Consider the following 20,797-nt stretch of genomic DNA (forward strand, 5'->3'; position numbering starts at 1 on the left):
CCCTCGTCCTCCCTGAGCCAGACCGTGTGGGAAGAGGTGATACTGAAGCAGCATTTTGAGAAGAAGCCACTATAATTGTCTGCAGTAAAGAAACTCCGGCACCTTAATGTTTATTCCTCATAGAAAGAGCTGTATTTCTCCACTTTTGGGCTGAGTTGATTACACTCAGGCCCTGAATGCCTGGATTTATTTATCCGCGTCGCAGCGGGAGCAGGGGCTAACCTGACTGTGGCAGCCTCTCTGCCCTCCATTCCTCCAGTGGGGTGAGGAGACCACGTTCTCAGAGGCTGCAGGGAAAGCGGGTGAAACGGTGTGTGGGCGCCTCACATCCAATGAGCGGCCGGTGACCGCCGGGGCGTCTGTGCCACACTGAGTGGCGCTGGGCCCACTTGGTGATCAGTACAAAGTCCAGGACCAGATTCCGGGGATCCAGGTGATGCCATGTGATCCCTGGCTTGCAGGCACACCGCCCAGATCTCTGCCTCCAGGTTCACACGGCCTTTTCCCTGTGTGTCTGTGTCCAACCCCCCTTTTACAAGGACACCAGGCTTTTCGGATGAGGGCCCGCCTGCTCCAGTACAGCCTCTTCTCAGCTAATTGCGTCTGCAGTGACCCTGTGTCCAGACACAGTGACGTGCCAAGCACTGGAGGTTAGGCCTTCAACACGTGGGTTTTGGGGACACCACCAGCCGTAGCAAGTACTCACCTCTTACAATGGATGGAAAGATTGGGAAGGGGACCAGCAGTTCGCAGTGGGTCTGACACGGCTTCTAGCCGCTCCTAGTGGCTTGTGGTTTAAGGAAGGGGCCTCTCACAGGGCCACCTGAGCTGTGGCCCAGACTGGCGCTCGCAGACGTGTGAGTCTGCAGAGAGCGTGTCCCTTGCATACCGTTTACCCAGGAGACGCTGCTCCGGTGTCAGCTGAAGGCCAGATCACCGGGCAGCTGGCAGAGGGTCTTGGTGTGTGAAGTAAAGAGCCTGGACTTCCATGGCATCCCGGCCGGGGCGATGCAGAGCAGAGCGGTCACAGTCACAGAGGCTCCCCTTCCAGGGTCTCAGAATAAACAAAAGGCCGTGATGAGACCCAGTTATTGGTCACAAGCTGTGATGTCACAGTCGTGAGATCTGACTGCTAAGGACCAGGGTTCTGACTATTAGAAGTCCGTTCCTGTAAGTTGTACACAAACACGGGGAGAAGCTCCCTTTCAGGTCCAGCCGCTGGCATTTCTGAATGTGCCAAGGAGTCCCTAGGAATGCTGGCTTCACCAGGAAGGTGAGGCGAGCACGGGAGGCAGCCGGGAGGGCGCAGGGTTGGCGCGGCCAGAGGGGAGCGCGGCCGGGCGTGCATCCTGAAGGGCAGCCCAGCATCAGAGGCCGACATGGACATAGCGTCAGACGCTGGTGGTCAGTGCGCAGGCCACGGGCCAGGGGCCGGACTGGCCCTCCCTCATTCTGTGCGGTCATTTCCCCCAATACTTTCTAGGAAGACAAACAGAACCAAGTCCGACTCTAAGGGCTGGGGGACCAGCAGCGGCGGCGAGGAGGGAGGGCCCGAGCCCCCAGGCGGCAGCCCCGCGGCCCCGCCGGGAGGGAGCCCCCCTCGGGCTCTCAAGGCCTACACGCTGAGACCCGCCGCTGACGGCCTCGAGGGCTGCGCCGTTTTACCAGAAAAGTTCGTCTTTCAATTTCCCGGTTTCCCAGGAGTCTGTTCTTGAGGGAGAGGATGGGAATGAAGAATGAGGCTTGTCTCCAAGGCCTTCTTTCTCTGAGATACCTTTGTAGGAGCCTGTACTCCTAACGAGAGGGTACTTCAACACCATCGTTTCACATCCCCGAGAATCTGGCACTGCTAAGTCTCCACCCGCAGACGTCAGTCCCCTAACGTGTACGAGCGGTCGTTCCACTCCCGCTACTGAAGCGCAGTGAAAGCACGGGGGCTGGGGCTGGGGGAGATGGGTTTGGGACGCCGGCAATCTCTGCCAGCTTCAGAAGAGTAAGCCAGAGCATTACCAGGCGCTCCGTGGACAGGAAGTTACCTCCAGTCTGCAGAAAACCGGGGAGGGACTTACCACCTGCAAACCACCGTCCAGGTGAGGCCTGCCAGGCCGCAGACCAGCACGGCGCCCAGCGCGAAGGAGACCATGGACGCCCTCGGGAGCCTCCCAGAGTCTGTAGCAAGGACAGAGCCAGTCAGTGAGCCTGCTGGGCAAGGGCAGTAGCCAGTGTGCTCTCCCAGGCCCCAGCCCAGCCCCGGGCCCCAACCCGCCCTGGTCCTGGGAAGCAAGCTCCTCTGCAGAACCGTCCTTCCATGGACCTCTGCTCCGCGTGCCAGTGGGCGCCTGCTGTCTCTGCCGTATGTGGAGTCGAGCTCTGCTCTGCACTGAGGCCTCCCTTTCGTACTGCAGTAGCCTTAATAAAACGTTTTGCTGTTTAATAGGTACCACTGCATGGTTTTTTTTTTACAGGAGCCAGAAGCCAAGTTCTGATTCCTAGATCTGCAGCTGAGTGGCTGTGTGACCCTGAGCAAGCCGCTTACCCTCTCTGTTCTGCACCTGGGGTCACACATCGTGTCTCCCTCACAGAGATCATTCATGGGGGTTTGGAACAGCGCCCACGCTGCCTGGTGTTTGCTGTGTCCCCTGCATAATCTAGGTTCCGGTGGGAGCCGCCGGGTCACGTTCCCACCCAGCGTCCCAGCACAGCAGACACGGACAGACACCACCTGATACCACACGGCTGGGGGGGCCCCTCAGTCACCCTTACGCATGCTGTCAGACACCACCCTGCTTCCCGGCCGGGAGGCACAGGGACTCTGGTCTCACCTACGCAGGTCCTCCCGTCCTCTCCGAGCACGTAAGGGTCCGAGCACTCACACCGGAAGCTGCCCTTGGTGTTCCTGCACCGGGCGGACGCGTGGCAGGGGGGCTCCCGCTCGTCCTCACACTCGTTCACGTCTGCACAGACCCCGCAGAGGTCAGACCCACATCCCCACCTCCCAGCTCCCTTCCCCGCAGGCCAGTGCCTCCCCACCTCTGCCCTGAGTCCAGGAGCAAGAGGGACGACCCCCAAGTCAGGTGTCCCCTGACGTCCCCCTGGCCGTTTCCCTCTGGGCCCTTCAGCCGCCCAGGACTCACTCGCACCCTGGTCAGTCTGACCCGCCGGACCCCTGCCCTCCTGCCCACCCATGGCAGCCCCAGGGTCCTGCGGCTCCTCCAGGCTGGTGCCGGTCCACGGTCACTTCAGTTCAGACCCTGCACCAGGCGCTGTGGGGGCCTGAGCCTGGGGGAGCCAGCCCAGGACAGAGTCACTGGTGGGTCAGGCCCCAGGCCACCGGGCCTCCCTCAGACTGGGGGCACAGCCTCCCCGGAAGACACAGGAGCTTTCCTGCTGAGTAGGGAGGGAAGGAGGCTGTGAGGGCAGGTGGGACGGAGCCAGCCCATCCCAGGCGGATAGTTTCCAGTCAGCTGACCCACCCTCCGTCGAGCCAGGAGCCCAGATGTGACGCCCAGGCCCACAGAGCAGGTGCGTGTAGCGAGTCCCCGCAAACGAAGAGCGTGTGCGGCCCCCGTGGTCTCCTCTGCTTGAACCCATAACCAGCACTGCACTCCCCAGGCTCCTGTCTCCACATGACTCGCTCTCTGCTCTGGCCGATTCCAGGAAACGAGCGGTCAAACGTCAGGAAAAATCACGTCCAGAGCACACGGTGCACAAGCGCCACACGGGGGCAAGTGCTGCGCATGCACGTTCTCACGCTGGGCCTGGTGTGGAGGGGGTGGATCCGACAGGTGTTTGGCCCGGCTGTTGGCCACGCCCTTGCTCTCACCCTGGATCCCGGCGCCGCCCACACGCCGGGCGGATGGAGAGTGGAATCCGGAGAGACGGGGCCGGGGGCGCTCGCCCACGGGGAGAAGGGGGCTCCTGAAAGGCAGGTGGGGACTCGGGCCCAGCTCTCCAGGAGGTGGGGTCCTTCCTGGCCTCTCCCGACACTGGGGGCTGCTGGCCGTCCTGGCAGCCTTGGCTTGTGGCTGCGTCTCCCCAGCTCTTCATCTTCTCCTTGTTCGTCCTCTTCCTAGACGGACACCAGTCGTGCTGGACCAGGGCCGCCCCGATGGCTTCACCTCAACTCGACTGCACCTCAAAGGCCCTGTTTCCTGATAAGGTCCCATTCTGAGCAATTGGGGTTTATAGGACTTCAATGTCTTTTTTGGGGACACAGTTCAACCTGTTTCACTCCACGGTCAGGTTCTTCTATTGGAAACCAGAGCCCGCACAGGCGGGTGAGGACGCCTCAGCTCGCGTGTCCAAGGAGAGGTGTGGCGGCACCCCAGGGCCCTGGCGAGCGACCAGCATCTGCACAGACGTTCCTTCTTCCCTCCGCACGTTTGCGCCGATGGAAAACCTCGTTCTCCCTGACAGACGCAGGGACACTTGTCTGAATTCGTTTATTGCATAACCTCTCGGCAAAAGCTAGAGCGAAAAGCCCCAGACACAGGGCTTTAGTCCACTCTGAGGTCATGACTTTAAAGCCCTCGAAAGAGACTCATTGCAATTCATTTGCTGTTTTTGTTTTGTTTTGTTTTGTTTTGTTTTTTTTAACGAGGATGATTTTGGGAAAATGCAGTTTGTGAGCAGAGGCGAGAGGAGCGAATCCCATTTGATTTTGTGAATCAGCCGCTGACTGAAGCCTGCGCCGCCCTCCTGCAGCCCTGGACGTGCGGCTGAGCGATTCCACCGAGGACTGGCAGCAGCTCCTACGTGGCTTCGGTTCACAGCAGAAGTGGAGGTCCCGCCCTCCTGCACCTCAGAGGCATGTTTTTCCTGCAATTCTTGACTTAGAAACTTCTAGCACAGGGCACAGAGCAGGGGAGATACTCGTGTGCATGAGCTAGTGCGTCTCCAGTGGGTGGTCCCTGCCCAACTTTCTGTAACACACTTACTTTAAAGATACTACATCTTAATTATCAGCGTACTCAGACAAAGTCACAGGGTCATATGGACCCTCCCCACTCATTCCATCTTCCAATACCAGGGTGACCAAAATGTCCACGGTTAAAACAACAAATAGGTCCCACTGCTTTTGAAAAGGTGGGGTCCCATCACTCCCACTGCTCTGTAACTTGCATCTTTACTTAGTAACATGTTACAAACTGTATTCCAAGTCAATGAACTACTGCAGATTTATTCAGCGTAAGCGGCATGGTGAGGACGGGCCAGGGTTTACACCACCGCTTTTACGGGCTGTGTTAGTAACCGTGGGAAGGTGCCTTGTTCTCATGTGTTTAACTACCCACACAGACAAGCAGTGAGGTAGACTGATTGCCACCCTCGTCTTACGTCTGAAAGCACAGAGGCACAGAGAAGCCATGGGGCTGGGAGGCAGCTGTGGCCCCGGCTTGGGGGCACAGAGATGGTACCCTGTCAGAACAAGGGAAGCAGATTCAGGGTTAGAGATGGCTTCAAACCTGCACAGTAACTGGGTCTTGTTAGAAACACAGCTTGTGACTCAGGACCCTGGGGGGCCCGAGATTCTGCATTTCCAGGAGCCCCGGGTGCTGCCCCTGCAGACCCCAGACCTCACTGTGTCCAAGACTTGTACCAGGGTGATGGGTCACGGCCAGAACAGGTCTCAGACCCTGGAGCACCCTGTCTGGTTCAGAGTCCAAGCTGATACTGTCAGAGGTTGATGAATGTCTTGCACGTGCCTTCAGGGAATGGTTAATTGTTGGTGGGAAAAATTACCTCAGAAAAGAGACGGGAGGCGGGCAGATGGATGGTGGTGGAGGGCCTTCAGGACGAGGAGTGCTTCTGAGGTCATTCTCAGACTCGTGGAGAGGAGGCAGGAGGACCTCCCACATGGAAGCCAGCACGAGCCGGAGGTCGGAGCACATCCACGGGCAGGTGGCTGAGCCGAGGGACAGACCTGCCATCACTCTCTCGTTTCTTCTCTTTTATTTGTACCTCGCGGATCCCTGTGGGCTTTGGGCTCATAAATTTCTAAAACAAACAGCCAGCATGGTGCATAAAATGTCCAAGTATTTAAGCAAAAAAGATGGGAGGCACACAGGTGACGTTTATGCCTAGAACACGCAGGGCGCCCAGGGCCCTGAGGCCCGCGTTCTGCTTCCTTGTACGGCCTCCGTGAAGACCACGGGCCTGGGCGGTGTGAGCTCGTCAGCTGTGCACCAGCATGAAGCCAAAACGATGCTGAAACTTCTCGACTTGTTAGACGTTTGATCCTGGAGGGTCGTCTACAGGACAGTCAGGAGGCCGAGAGGGCGTCAGCCATCGTGACAAAAGCAGAGACGCCCACATTTCAGAAGAGCTGGGCTCCTGTCACGTGAGATCCCTGAAAGGTGATTCTCTGATCGGACCTCCGGGAGGAAGGCTCTGCCCATCTCCTGCAAGTCCAGGGTCATCAGGACCAAGCACCTGAGAGATGTGGGGGTGGCCGCCTTGGCTCTCGGCCCACGTGCTTGGGTACAGAGATCTGGGCACGCGAAGAAGCAATAAATTCCCCTGAACTGCTCAGGCTTCTGATCTTACGTCGCCGTCGGCTCTTCTCAAGTTGTTTTCTGGACGTTGGCCCAAGGCCGCCTCTATCTCTTGTCCTTTCTCTCACCCTGAGGGCAGTGGCCTGCACCTTCCTGAGACAGGGGCCTGGGCGGAGCTCTGGGGGTCTCTGGGCGCCCAGCCTCTTTGGTCTCTCCCTCTGCTCGTGGAGGTCTGGCAGGGGCAGCCCCTGTAGCCCGGCCAGGACACATCCCGGAGTCCCCAAAAGTGAAATGAAATGTTGTTACTGCGGTGAAATGCACGTAACGGAAGATTTACCACCTTAATTACACTTACGTGCACATTTCAGGCTCATGAAGTACATTCACGTGGTTGACAACCACCACCACTGTCTGTCTCTGGAAGTTTGTCATCTTCCCAAATTGAAATTATAAAACTGAGCAGATTGGACTCTGTCGTCATTTCTTACAAACCAGCCCGACTCTCGAGTGGTCCATCTGCTTCCCCACATCTTCACGACGCAACTCCTACAAGAGCCCCTCCATTCCTGCCAAGGTCAGCATCCTCTCTGCAGGGGTCGCTCCTTTCCCAGGACAGCGGGCAAGTCTGAGCCAACGTCCCCCATCCCAGAGCATGAGTGCGGGCTTCCAGCGCCCATCCCGGCCCAGCCACTCAGCACTGGCCACCCCAGGGTGCAGGGCCTGCTCTGGGGCATTTCTGCCTGCGTCAGGGCCACTTGCTGCTCTGATGGACGCCCTGGGATCAGCGCTAGAGCGGTCCACGGTCACTCCTCACTGGCTGCTCCGCCGGCATCCTCACCGCGGCTCCCAAGGCCCTTCTAGCAATCGGAGGGAAAAGCGAGGGAGCTTCTCCCAGGGGCCCAAGGCGGCTGCCCTGCTGCTGCCCGCGTGGTCCTGGTGAGGCGGGAAACCCCATAAAAAGACCAGCAGGACCCCCGGGCAGGGCCACTACTCTCCTGCCAGCACTGTCCGGTTCCCTGGCCCAGAGGCTCTATCTCACTTTTTTGCCTCTGAAACAGCTTACTTACCCCTAAAGTTCTATTGGTTCCCTGAGCTCACTCCTGATTGGTTATTTCTCTCCCTCCTGATTGGTCCATTTCTACAAAGCTTGTTCTTAATTAGTCAACGTTCCTTATACCTCATTTACATATAATGCTGCAAAGTGCAAACTGGCAGCCTATAAAAGCCAGTGTAAGCCTACAGACGGGGTCCAGAGCTTGGAGTGTTAACTCCTCTGGGCCTGCTGGTGTAATAAACCTGCTTCTCCAACTCTCCGAGTGCTGCTTGGTCTCTCGCTGGGATTGAGGTTGCTGTCACAACTGAGCTGTAACACCGAGCTGTAACACATTTTTCTGCAACACTGACTCCAAGTCCACCTCTGAGGGAGGGGGCCTGGGCCTGGGCTCAGCACCCTGAGGGTGAGGCCTAGCCTGGAGTCAGGCCACCAGGGCGGGGCTGTCCTACCAGTGCTCCTGGGGAAGCCCCTGTGCTCTGTGAGATCCAAGCGCCTCACTCCCCGAGGTTCTGCTCTGTCCCCTCCCCCTCCCCCTGGTCGCCCTGAGGACGTGTTCGCATGTGACTGTCTTGGTGCCTCTTTTCCAGAAAAATGCCAGCTTAGGAGCACGGGCCACAGAGAAGGGGAGACTTGATTTCCTCACACAGTTCCTGGAAGATGCCTACGCTCACAGGTGCCTTACGGTGAATAACACTTACTTACCTATTTGGGAGTTTCCTTTACTTTTTAAAAATTTTTATTGAAGTATAGTTGCTGTACAGTATTATATGTTACAGGTGTACAATCTAGTGATTCACAACTTTTGAAGGTTATTTTTAGAGGATGTTTATTTTTAATTCCTATTTGAAAAATGCAGATTTGGGGGTCAAGACATGAGAAGACACACCTTGAGATGACTGACCTTTACAGACGGGGGGCTGGGAGTCCCATCCTTTGGGGGTGCAGGTGACTTGCTCTGGCCCTTGGAGCTGGAATCCGTGACGACAGGAAAACACCAACACACGCTTTCCAGGCTCGTCACAGAGCAGGAAGCCCCCGTCTTCCACTTGGCTGGGGAAGCCACACGTGTCCCCTGTGGGCACATCAACATGGGACCCTGGGACAGAGCCCCCCACCTCGGGCTCCTGAGGGCCTTACTTCGGCACGTCTCCCTTCCTGCAGGCAGGTCCCCCAGCACTGCCTCTCCAGCCCCTGCGTCCTTGCAGCAGTCGTGTCTCCAGTTCTTCTCCCTGAATGTGCTCTGAGCAGGCTCCCCTAGGCACCCCGACAAGATGGCTTTAGCCAAAGCAGACGGTGGTCCTCACTGCATGAGGCAGGGGCTGGTCTCCTGCCCTCTCCCACTCTGACCACAGTGGTGGAGCTCACCCTCCCCATGCCCCCTGGGAGACCCGCCTCACCCCTCCCTCCCCACCTGAGCCGGTCTCTGGACCCCTCCTTTCGGGTGCCCTTGCCTTGGCTGTGTCCTACGGTTTCTTGGCACAAAACACAGTCTCTACATATGGGCTTTACAGAAAAATCCCAAATTCACATCCTCTTCCTGGAACTCCCCTCCTGCAGAGCCAGCTCCACACAAAGGGCGAGGGAGCAGCTCAAAGCTGCCTCATCCACAACGGAGCCCTGGCCTCCTGCTCCCTCCCTCCACTCAGGCCACCCCTAAGGGGTCCTCCTTCCCTGAGGGGGGGTGCTTCCCGATGCCTCCCCTCGTGTCCCCTGCAGCGACCGGGCAAGTCACGTGGACTCCACCTACCAGGACATCAGACCACCCAGTGCCCCCTTCCCTCCTCCTCCTCCAGGGAAGGAGGCAGCAGACTCACACTGACCCCCTGGGTGCCCTGATCCCCAGCCCTCGGGGTGTTCCAAACACGGGCCAGTGGGGTCTCCACAGGTGGCTCCATGGGAAACCTACCACACGGGGTCTCACTCAGAGCAACAGACACAGGCCTAAGGGGCTGGGGTGACGGGCCTCTTCATTTCTCTGGTCAGGTCTCCGGTCCCCCCCTACCCCCTCTGCTAGACCCTCCCCTGGAGACTCCGCCCACGCAGCCCCTTGCCTGCTCCTTCATGCGCTGGTTGCCCGTCGCACGTGCGGCCCGGCACATGCTGGGCACACGTCTCTTGTCTGTCTCGTGTAGGGGCTGTGAAGCCCCATGTGTGTGTGTGTCTGTCCCTACAAATGTGTCCCAAGCGCCTGGAAAAGTGCTGTCACATGGGAGGTGGCAGTTAATAAATCCCAGGTTCTGCTTGGAGCCCGATGTCAGGTGACGGAGAGCGGGCCTCACCCGGGACAAGGGAGAGCAGTCGGTAACTCCCGCAGGTGAGGGCGGCCAGCTGAGTGACCGGCCAGCACAGCGCGGCTGAGTCGGGGGCCCGCCCTCCGGCCTGGCTCTGCCAGTCAGTAGAGGAGCAAGCTGGGGACGCAGAGTCCAAACGCGGGGACCTCTGCTTCGCTGACTGAGCCCTGCGTGGCCTTCCGGCTCCTGGCCAGCGCTGTCCTCCCACGGCCTCTTTCTCTGCACCAAGTGCCGGTCACTCCATTGGCCGTAGAAGCATGCTCTGCAACCTCCTGCTGCCCAGCCTGAGCGATTCCGGCCCCACCCCTATCTGGGGACACGGGCTGCCCTGTGCGCCGTGTTGGTTGCCCCAGCTGGATGGGAGCCCCCGGACCACAGCGCATAGCACAGCCCGGCCGCAGGTGCCACTCACTCCCTCGGCGCTTACAGGATGGCGTCTCCAGGCCAGGATGGGGTCCTCAGACTCAGACCCGCCCTTCCTCACGGAGGAGGACACGCCCGGGACCAAGCAGGGCACGGAGATGGTTTCCTCCAACCAAATGGATCTGAAGTGGTTGCTCCGAAACGCAGCCCTTCTGGGGTTGAATCCCTGTTCTTCCTCCCAGTTTGAGAGACGCTCGCAGTTACCTGGAGGCGGGGCCTCCCTCCACGCGTCCAGGTTCATGCCCGGGATGTGGTCACAAGGCTCGAACTCCTGGGGCCACCTGGAGACCCGGAAGGCGTCAGGGGGCACGTGAGCGAGGCCGGTGTTGTCACAGATGACGCGGGCCAGGGAGTGCCGCCCCAGCTCCTGCCGCTGGGCTTCAGTGAACACCGCCTGGTTCTCCCACCAGAACCTGCGGGAGGGACAGACGAGGACACGTGAGAGCACAGCCCCGGCCCCTCCGACCATGTCCTTCGGCCTCTGTCCCCAGGCTGCTCCCACCCTCGGCCTGCGACCCCCCATCGGGGAGGACAGAGGCCAGGATGGCCCCGGGGCAGGCGGACGGATGAGTCAGAGTGCCCGCAAGCTGTTCGTCCTGCTTGCGGCTCCCTCAGCCAGCCCGGCTGCCCTGGTTCTATCCCGTGGAGGCTGCTTTCAGGACACGAATGATGACAGACGTCCTCTTTCAGGAGGCTCTCCGGCCCAGCCACCAGGGGTTCAGATTCTGGGAAGCAGCCTCAGTTTCCTCCCAAAATCGCCGACAAAGCCCCAGAGCTCCTGGCCTGGATCCACGAGGCTTCCCGCCAGGCAGCCCCTTCCAGACTGAGCACCTCCCCGTGTTGCCCGCAGAGGGCGCTGGTCCTGGGCGCCTACCGGTCGCCGTCCCTCAGGGCCTTCATCTGCTTTCCGATAATGCAGGCAAACAGCGGGCCCGTCCGCGCCCCCGGGAGGAACTTCTCAGCCAAGCCGCCCAGCCAGATGTCTATGTTGTCCGGGTGCCGGTACAGGGCCAGGATCCTGTCGGCCACGCTCCGGTTGGCCGTGGCGGCGGCCAGGTCAGCCTGGGTCTGCAGGGTGGACAAGCCGCAGAACTTCCTCCACTCATTGTAACCTGTGAGGGAGGGTGGAGGCCTCCTTCTCAGGGATCTGAACATGCTTCTGTCTACACAGCCAGCGCTTAGGGACGGCACGTGAACTCCTGCCTCACACGCCGTACTGAGTCCGGCGGGCACCTCGCCGAGGCTCCCCGTCTCCTCCTCTCTACTTCTACTGTCCTTTAGCTGAGACTGCGTCTTGTTTTATGTCCAGGGCCTCCCACACAGCAGACCCCGGGCGGAACTGCCAGATAAATGTGTGGACGTGAGGGGCTGCGTCACGGCTGGACCAGCGCCCCTGGGGTGCTGAGCGTCAGGACAGACCCCTGGGGGGTTTAGATGAGGGAGAACTGGGGGAGATGGTCTCACATTTCCAGTTAGACAGCGAGGGGGCCACGAGGCTGACAGAGAGACTCACCGGAGCCAAGGGAGGAGGTTTGAGTTCTGCTCGGGCTCCAGAGGGAAGCCTGTGGAGCGGGGATGTGGTGGGGGCAGCAGTGAGAGCGCCAGGGTCAGGGACGAGCTGCGGGGAGGTAGGGACACGAGCCACAGGGGTCCTGCCGACGGGACTGGACGGGGCGGGGGTGGGGGGAGAGGAAAGGACATCCCCGGGGAAAGTAGACTGGACGCTCCGCGGCCCCTGCCAGGTAAACCAGGAGGAGACTTCCCAGCGCAGGGAGGTCGCCATCGCATCGTTACAGAGAGCGTGTCTCTCGTCTGCTTTAGCCTCGACCTAAGGATCAGGTCTAATTAAGCGTCCGTCACACACGGGGCTTCCTGCCCCATCCAATTCCCCCACGTGTGAGGCTGAGGATTAAGGTATCGCCTGAATTTTTACGCTTCCGTCTCCTTAACAGCGTTTTAAGCGATTATACTTCTAAGTACCCGGGGTTTCGAGGTGGTGGAAAGAGCTAATCTGTGTAAAACTTCAGAGCGGGCTCTGGGAGCAGGTTCCGAGGCCCAGGTGAGCGGGACACGCCCCGGTGGGGGGTCTGCAGTCAGCGAGACGAGGACAGTGTGGGCCCTGCCTGGTGGAGCCCCTGGGAGCCAGGACAGCAGAGCTGCACACGGACCCTGGGGTCGTGGGCAGGCTGAAGGTGGGCCAGACAGCCGAGCCGAAGGGGTCCCAGGGCAGAAGGCCACGGTGGGCAGATGCAGGCTCGGCCTCAGGGAGGGAGGACGTGGGTTGGTACAGGTGAGGGAGGTGGGGGTCAGAGTGGGCGTGAACAAGGGGGGAGTGAGGAAATATGCGGGCAGCTGCCTGGCTCACGAAGAGGGTCCTCACTCACACCAGTGACCAGGAGACTGGACCAGCTGGTCAGCGAGAGCCCCCAAGGCAGTGGAGTAATGCCCACTGCCCCGGGGGATGCTCTGAGAGGGAGGAGGTGGGCATTCCGTGTCCTGCTTCCTGCCTGGGAAACGCCTCCCTCTGCCTGCCCTGAGACAGCTCAGCCCGTCCCTGCCTGGGGCTGAGAAAGCTGGGTGGTTCAATCCCACCAACTAAGGCGCCCTTAGGAGCTGGTGGCGGACCTGCAGGTACATTTCACCACAGACCAAGGACAGTGGCTAATCTGGAGCGTGGGAGCGGAGGGAAGGGAAGTGGGGGCTGACCTGGCAGGCCGTGGTCCCGGCCCCGCTGCAGGTTGATGGACGCCAGGTCCAAGGTCCCCGAGTCTGACCGCACGAAGAGCCTCTCCGTCAGCTCCTCGTTCATCAGCTGGTCCTGCACCTGCAGCTTAGCTGGTCGCGCCAGGAGGCCCCTCATGACAGGGTCCACGCCGCCTGAAAACATCAGAGAAGGCAATGAGCTTTCTCAGGTGAGTCCTGGAGAAACAGAACAAGGCCTCGACTGTAAACTACGCTGGTTCTGAACAGATGTCCTCACGAGTTCAGGAATGCACCTCCTGGGACTCCCATGTCTCCCGGGCCCTTAGGACGCTGCCCCGTGGTGGATTCACTCATCTGGACCCCGATGGGCCCGGTCGAGATGCGCATCTGGGGGGGTGGGACACGGGGCCTCAGGGGCGGGGTTTTGTTGTTTCTCAGCAGCAGAAACGTTAGAGTCAAAGGAAGCGTTTGCTGATTCGAAGTTCAGACCCATGAACGGAAGGTCCGGCCTGGCTGAGGGGCAGACGGGGCCCAGGGCCCCGCGTCTGTGAACCCAGGGAACTCCAGAAGCCCCAGGGAAGTGTCCCTTTTAAACCCCTTTGGATGCGTTTACTTTCTCCACGCACGCTGGCCCCCAGGGAGTGTCTAGCCAGGCTAAGGTGACTGCACACCTCACCCAGCCCCGCGGGTGGCCGAGATGGAGGCGCACCTTCCCCGAGGAGCCGCCAGGGCCGGAAGAAGGCGTCGTGCAGCAGCAGGTGGGGCAGGCCCGGGTGCTCCTGGAAGTGGGAGTCCAGCCGCCTCACCAGCGGGTGGACCGAGGTGTGGCCGAAGCGGAAGGCGGCCGTGGAGAACACGTTGGACACGGTGGGGTCCACGGCGGGGTTGTAGCCCCGGTAGGGGCCCACGTGCTGCTCGAAGGCCTTGGGGCCCAGGATTTTGGGGACGTAATCTCGCAGGGTGATGATCTGCCAAGACAGGAGAGCAGCCGGGGGCAGTGGACATAGGGTCACGGTCACAGCATTGGGGGGCTTCCTGCCGCCCAAGCCTGGGGGCCGCTGCAGCTCCAGAGCTGTCCCGGGGGTCATGTCACCTGGTAAGGGGGCAGGGGGGCAGGTGCAGTGACACCACTTACTCCAAACAGAGTCCTGCACTCTCGGCCTTTACGAGGTTGGGTGGGGTGTGTCAGAGACACCCCAAACACGCCCCAGACCAGGCCACGAAAACTGAGGGGACGCTCAGCTCGGAAGACTGACCAGGGAGGTGCTGCCTGCTACGCGCCTTTCAGAAACGTGACAAGGTTTCCATCCGGCAGTTCCCCCCTCACTTGCACGTCTGCCCCGAGCGCTCCGTTAGCCCCGGACCTAAAGCCAGACCCGGCAGCCTGTCCCTTCAGGGGGTCTGGGCGCCGGCGGCTTCTGACCCCATCCCCCACCTCTCAGCCGTGGGACTCCGGGAGCTTTCCAAGTCTTTCAGAACCTGTTTCCTTTTCTGGAAAAACCTCTTAGAATTTTTGTGAGACGAAACAAGCAAGCACGGGCTGACGTGTGCTTGACACATCATGGTACACGCACCCACGTCACGCAGAGCAGATGCACGTGTCACGCTTAGCAGACCCCCTGCATGGACAGCTCCCCGCTCCCCCGTTTAAAGGAAGTGATGCACAGGTTAAAAGTCATACGTGGCCTGAGGGCCTTTCATAAACTGGAATCTGGGCAGACACCAAGGGCCCGTGTTACTCCTCCATCTTTCCCGTCTGCATTGTCTGCGCCAACGCTCGCCAGCTCCTGTAGAGGCCACAGAAACACAGCGGTAAAGGGACCATCAGAGCTGTCCACAGAAAATGAATTCATGCCGTGGGTTTTAGAAATGAATCAAAATTCCTCCGTTTTGTACCATCCTGCGGTGACGTGTTGCATTGTGTCAAACGAGGGGCCAAGCGCGGGCACGGAGCTGGGTGCCCTCATGATCCGAGGATGAAGCCAGAGGCACGGAGGCAACTGCCCATTTGACCAGGTCTCCACAACAAGGCTCAGATGGAACGCCGCAGAGGGGGCTCTGGGCGCTGTGAAGGCTGTGGGGGAGGTCCGTTCATGGGCCCAGGACAGTGACGGGGCTGGCGGCCAGGGTGGTGTCCCACAGGGAGGCCGGGTCAGTGGGCGTGACCTGGCCTCGGGCCCTGGGGGCACAGACCCACTCCTGCTGGTGACCCAGTGGCAGTGCTTTCTCCTGCCTGGTTCCTCCAGCTGCTCCAAGGATTAAGCCAGAGTCAGCGCGGACGGAGGTGCCTGTCAGGCTCAGCCCCGTGCAGTCCCAGGCCTTGTCGTTTCTGCTTGCCTCGTGGTCCCCGAATCACGCACAAAGGTCTGCTTTTCTTTCAGCTGTGAAACTTCGGGTCACATTGTTTTTGTATTTAAAGAGAATCTTTTGGTCAACAAACCACATCCAAAGGAGGTGTATAGGCCAGCAGGAAGGACGTCCTCCCAGAAGGGAAGGCTGCGTGTCTCAGCTCCCTGGTGGGAAGGGCAGAGCAGCGCTCAGACTGCCGGGAGAAGTAAGAGGTCGCATCCTTGTGCACAGTCCTTCCAAACATTAAATGCGCTTCCTACACGCACAGCCCGGCACGTCCGGGGCCAGTGGACGTGGTGCGTGAGCCCGAGGCCTCCCGCTGAAGGGAGGGGAGCCCCCGCACCGCCACATATTCTGTCACCTCTGAGACCCGGCAGACTGGGATGGGGGCCCCGGCTGGGGCTTCTAAACTGGGGGCCCTACCTGAGCTGGTTCACGGGCTGGATAGAAGCGCCCGCGCTACCAAAGGGCGTTCGAGAAGAGTGAGGCCTCGAGGGACAGAAGCAGCCTCAGCCTCAGACGTCGCCCACACCGGCAGAACCCGGCCACACACGCACCCAGGGCCTTCTCCCGGCCCCGTGAGGTGAGGTGACCCTTCCCACCCAGGACATGGCAGCAACTTCCACTGTCACCAACGTTCTTTGATTTCTTCTCCCTCCAGCAGCCGGAGATGGTCTCCCTCCTCTGCCAGGACCGTGAGCCAACTTTAAGTTCAAGTGCAAACTATTTAACGATGCCTCCTCCCTCCCTCCCTCAACTCAGGTTTGACTTGTGGCCCCAGAGGATGCAGGAGGCACGGCCACCGTCTCAGGCTGACGAGGCTCTTCTAATCCCAGAGCTGCTCCTTCAGGGGCCAAGGGGCCCCTTTTACCTGAGGCCGTTCGTGCGCCCTGCTCATCCCTGCGTCTGACCTTGCCACACGTCCCCCTTCACAGCGCTCCCATGATCTGATCGGGGATGTAACGGAAGTGAATTTGCTAAAATGCCTGGCACTCTCCCCAAAGTGGGGGCTGCAGCACCATCTTCTGATCAACACGGCCTTGAACATTGGAATCTCACCAGCCTGCTCCTGGGGCCTCGTATTCACTCCTGCACACACATTCTGAAGTACCTCTTAGAGCCAGCCCCGTCCAGGGGCCAGAAGGGAATTAAACAGAGGACATCTCGGTCTCCGTGGGGAAGGGGCGCAGGCGGAACTAAAACAAATGCGGGGGGTGGTGACGAACAGGACAGAGGTGTGATCCCGGGTTCATCCACAATGAGAGCGAAGGAGCAGAGGGAAGGTGAGCCGCGGGGACTTTGTCCTACTCTCTGCTGGCTGGCCTGGCCCACTTGGCTCTGGGAGGTCAGGGGAGGCCTGACGGATGAGGTACTTGATTTTTATTTAAAATGGTCACTTTAAGACTCCAGTCACGTTGCGCTGCTATGGTTGGAATTTGCTCAAACTCCCCCTTCACAAATTGCTGTATCTTTTTATTCTGTCAGTCCTGTCTGTTCACATCTCTGAAGCTTGTTTACCCTAAGCTGCAGCACTAACCCCGGCAGCAGTCCAACTGTGTCAGATTCCAGTTTATACTTTTCCCCCTGGACCACGCACACCCCACGCCCACATCCCCCCCCCACACTCTGACTCAGCCTGGGCGAGTGCTCACCCAAAATACACTGGGGGTAAAACCCTGAAGCCTTTCCCCGTCTGCTGAAGGCTCACCAGCACCCCAGTGCTGCCCAGCCTCTCCTGGACCATGTCCGGCACCCCCCCCACCTGCCAACATTTACAGGGTGATGCTGGCTACGGGGGGGGGGCACTGCAGCCTCTGTTCTGACCCCGGGGTGCTGGGCTCAGGGGACCAGAGGTGGGAAAGGAGCAGGCTGTGCCCAGAGCAGCCCATCCCATCTTGTCCCCATGCCAGCTTGGACAAGACCCGACCTCCTCTGTAAAACAGGATTTATAGGGTCATCGAGGGGATAAAGGGATGCTGGCAAGGGCCTGCTGGAGTGCCCAGACCACAGACACACAAGTGGGGCCACTGAAGCAAGCCACGTGCTCCACCTTCATGACAGCCTGTGAGTCCAGTGGACTTGGCAATGGTATTTGACACTCCAACCAGTGTCCTCTGGCTCAAGATTAAAAATCATTGTAATAAACCCTCACTTTAGTTTGCTAATTTGCAAATATCACACAGATTGTTTCTCTTTTCATTTTCTCATTGTCTCCCAAATATGGAAATATCAAAATCACTGGTGGGCGCCCACCTCAAAAGGTTGCTGTGAGGGTTAAATGAGTTAAAATCCCTGCAGCCCTTAGCGTAGTCTGGGCGCCAGGGACCACTGGCCAGCTGTGCCTGCTGCTACTGCTGCGTGGCTTTGGTTACCGTCCATCTCCTAGTGGGACGGTCACCACCAGCACCAGGGGCGTGGTGGGCTCCCACGAGGGGACCAGGAACCTAGAGCTCCGGAAGTGGGTGGAGTTAAGCTCCCTGCAGGGCGCCCCCAGGATCCCGCGCACACCCACGCGGGGCGCCCATGAGAACGCTGCGTGCACCCCCGAGGTCCTCCCGCGCACCCGGTGGGGAGCAATCACGAGGACCTGCGCGCACCTGGTGCAGGGCGCCCACCACCTTGCGCGCCTCCTGGTAGGCGGTGTCCGCGCTCCAGTGCGCGTTGCGGGCCTTGAACGCGGCGGCCAGGCGGTTGTGCTCGCGCAGCCACAGCGTGTGCAGGGCCGCCAGGGCGGGGACCTCGCTGGCACGGCCGTCCCCGGCCAGGAAGCAGGGCGCGCGGGCCTCGGGGGCGCCGGGCTGGGGCGCGCAGGCCGAGGGCGCGGGCGGCGGCGCGAAGGGCAGGAAGGCGCGGCCGGCGTCCTGGTAGCGCGCGTTGACGCGCAGCAAGCCCTCGGCGCTGGTCCAGTTGCGCAGCCGCTTCTCCGAGGCCGGGGAGCTGCCGTACACGGTGGACGCGTCCAGGAACGAGGTCAGCCCGTTCATCTGCTGGCGCGGCGTTGCCGAGGACACGTTGCCGAAGAAGGCGCCTTGGGTCCCGGTGCCGCAGGCGGCCGAGGAGCGGTAAAAGGGCAGACAGGCGGGGCCTGTGGCCGGCGAGGTTTTGGCGAGCTGCAGAAGAGGACAAGGGGTCAGCTGGGGTCCTGCGGTCCTGGGCCCCCTCCTTAGAGACACTGGAAGCTCTGGGTGCATACGTCTGTGTTTATATGTGTATGTGCACGGATCATTTCCGGCAGGATGCAGCCACTTACCCTCTGGGAACAGGACGGGAACTGACTTAGGTGTTTGATTTTTCACATGGCACCTGTTGGTTTCACAATAAAAATTAGGAAGTTTAAAGATTCTACCTGTATGGGAAAACACGGGCTCTGGTTCTCACAGGTCAGCTGGCAGTCTGCCCCTCCCCCGAAGGTGGCTTTGCTGGTGCTCTGGGGGGTGAAGGCCACGTCGTGGTCGATGTACTGTCCCCACGCCGTCAGGAGGTCAGAATGCTGGTCGTCCTCCGTAACGGCCTCGTTGGAAACTCGGATGACTTGCCTGGTCACTTCCCGGACCTGGGTGGGAGAGACCAGCGTCACGTAGGAGGCCACCCCGCAGGGCCAGGGCCCGGGCACCCACGGGGCCTGCCGGTCACAGCTCAGAGCTCGTGTGTGTTCACCGGTGCCAGTGCCATGGAAGGCCGGGTCCCTGGGGACACCCGGGCTCTCCTCCCCGAGATGCAGTGGTCTGTGGTGATTTGGGGCCGCGTAGTTGATTTCCCTGAGCCTTAGTCTCCTCATTTGTAAACAGATACAAAAACGTTTGTCTTTCAGGGCTGTCGTGGGGATTGAACTGAGTCACCCAACAACGCTGCCCTGTAGTCAGACTCAGGGGCGGAGCCTGGTTGGGAACGAGCCCTGAGCCAGCGGGCTATTCCCAGACCTGGAACCCCATGGAGCCGGCCTGGCCTGGCCGAGAGCCGTTTCGGGTCACTGGCGTCCCTCTCCTGCGCCGCCCCCCTCCTGAGCCCGGCGTCTACAGCTCTCCTATGCTCGTCCCACCACCGCATTTTGGGAGCAGACTTGTTTCCTGGCTTCATAGGCCCAAGTGGACGGGAGTCTTGCCCCAGGAGGCGTCACACCTAGAGTGTCCGCGCACCCGAGTCAGATTATTCAGATGATGAGATTTGAGACTCTGAAGAGGTGAGGTTTAGATCAGATTTGGGGTTTTGAGTTGATGCTGAGAACTTGGGGGGCCTTGGGATAGGGTAAGTGTGTTTTGCACGTGAAAAGGGTGTGAATCTTCTGGGGGGAAGGGTCAGAGAGTGGACTGGTGGGCAGAGTAATGGCCCCAAAGACGTCCATTCCCCAGCGCCTGGCACCTGGGAACACGGCACATGGCAAAGGGGACTTGGCAGATGCGGCTTCTTAAAGGACCTTGAGTCCGGGAGATGATTCTCGATTTCCACGTGGATCAGATCTAACCACGTGGGTCCTCAGTATCTGAGACCCTTTCTTGACTCAGAGGAGATGTGACTTTGGAACAAAGGCTCAGGGAGGTGCAGCCTCGCTGGCTTGCGGGGGAGGGCGTGGGCCAGGGAATGTGGGTGGCCACCCACTGGTGTATTCATTGAAGCGAGCAATCAGACTGGGGACAAATGACCCGTTTTTTGACCCAGGTGGTCAGTGGATTAGGCGTGAGTTCGTTTGACAAATAATTTGCCCCTGGGCGTAAGTGGCGCTTGTCAGCTTTGCATAAATGAGTCAATTAGCTACGCGTGTCTTTGAACAAGGCCGGTCTTCTCCCTGTCAGTGTGGAGTCCAGGGAGTCAGAGGGAACTGAGTTTCACTCTGTCTGTCCCCTCTCGCCGCGTGGCTCCAACCCTGCAGAGCCTCAGCTCCTGAGCTGCAAGGTGGGGCGGTCTCTCCCCACCTTGAGGAGAGAGGAATTCGAGGGGCCCGGCGCAGGGCCCGCCCCCCTGAGTGAGGCCTCAGGAAAATGTGGGCCCCCCAGGACTTGGGAGGTCTGCTACGTTAGGAAACGTGTCCCGTCCAGTCTTGGCAACACTCTGTACTGACTGGCGGCAGCGGGAAGCCGTTGTATGAGAAGTGGGCATTCCAGCCTCTGGGCTCGCTGATGCCATCCTCGTAGGCAGGAGGCAGCCACCTGGCCAGGGCTGTGTTGGAGGCTCCCCACCTCGGGTGGTCTCTGTGGAGACAGGAGTGTGCATGAGTTTGAGGCGGGGAGGAAGGAGGAAGGAAGGAAGGGGCAGGCCCAGTGGAGTAGACCGTTCCCACGGAAGACGGTGGATCTGGCTTCCCCTGAAGAGGAAAGGCCTCGGCTTAAGGAGTGGTGTCTGGTGGGGACCACACACCCGGTGGTGCCCAGAGCTCTCCCTAGGGGTTAAGGGTGTGGGTGGTCTCCAGGGCACTGACTTGCAAAGCCCTCCTTCCACATGCCCTCTGTGCTCAGCACCTGGGTTCCAGGGGTCCTGCCCATGCGCTCCCA

At 60.0% G+C, this 20,797-nt stretch overlaps 1 protein-coding gene across 2 annotated transcripts in view; it reads right to left on the bottom strand.

The window, feature by feature from the left end:
- Positions 1 to 2,034: 2,034 nt before the first annotated feature.
- The window catches only part of TPO (thyroid peroxidase), a 31,192-nt gene continuing 12,429 nt past the window's right edge, over positions 2,035 to 20,797 (bottom strand). Inside the window, exons 5-14 of one of the 2 annotated variants that reach the window (XM_064494236.1) lie at positions 20,368 to 20,497; positions 18,658 to 18,864; positions 17,909 to 18,421; positions 13,672 to 13,930; positions 12,966 to 13,136; positions 11,134 to 11,371; positions 10,464 to 10,672; positions 8,447 to 8,617; positions 2,823 to 2,954; positions 2,035 to 2,169 (exon numbers count right to left, since the gene is read on the bottom strand). In XM_064494236.1, the coding sequence (XP_064350306.1) occupies positions 2,066 to 2,169; positions 2,823 to 2,954; positions 8,447 to 8,617; positions 10,464 to 10,672; positions 11,134 to 11,371; positions 12,966 to 13,136; positions 13,672 to 13,930; positions 17,909 to 18,421; positions 18,658 to 18,864; positions 20,368 to 20,497 (2,134 nt within the window). In that variant the 3' untranslated portion in view covers positions 2,035 to 2,065. The remainder of the gene's footprint in view (positions 2,170 to 2,822; positions 2,955 to 8,446; positions 8,618 to 10,463; positions 10,673 to 11,133; positions 11,372 to 12,965; positions 13,137 to 13,671; positions 13,931 to 17,908; positions 18,422 to 18,657; positions 18,865 to 20,367; positions 20,498 to 20,797) is intronic. The other variant, XM_064494237.1, reaches the window with a different exon arrangement.

Source organism: Camelus dromedarius, chromosome 15 (genome assembly GCF_036321535.1).
Source record: "Camelus dromedarius isolate mCamDro1 chromosome 15, mCamDro1.pat, whole genome shotgun sequence".
Lineage (NCBI taxonomy): Eukaryota > Metazoa > Chordata > Mammalia > Artiodactyla > Camelidae > Camelus > Camelus dromedarius.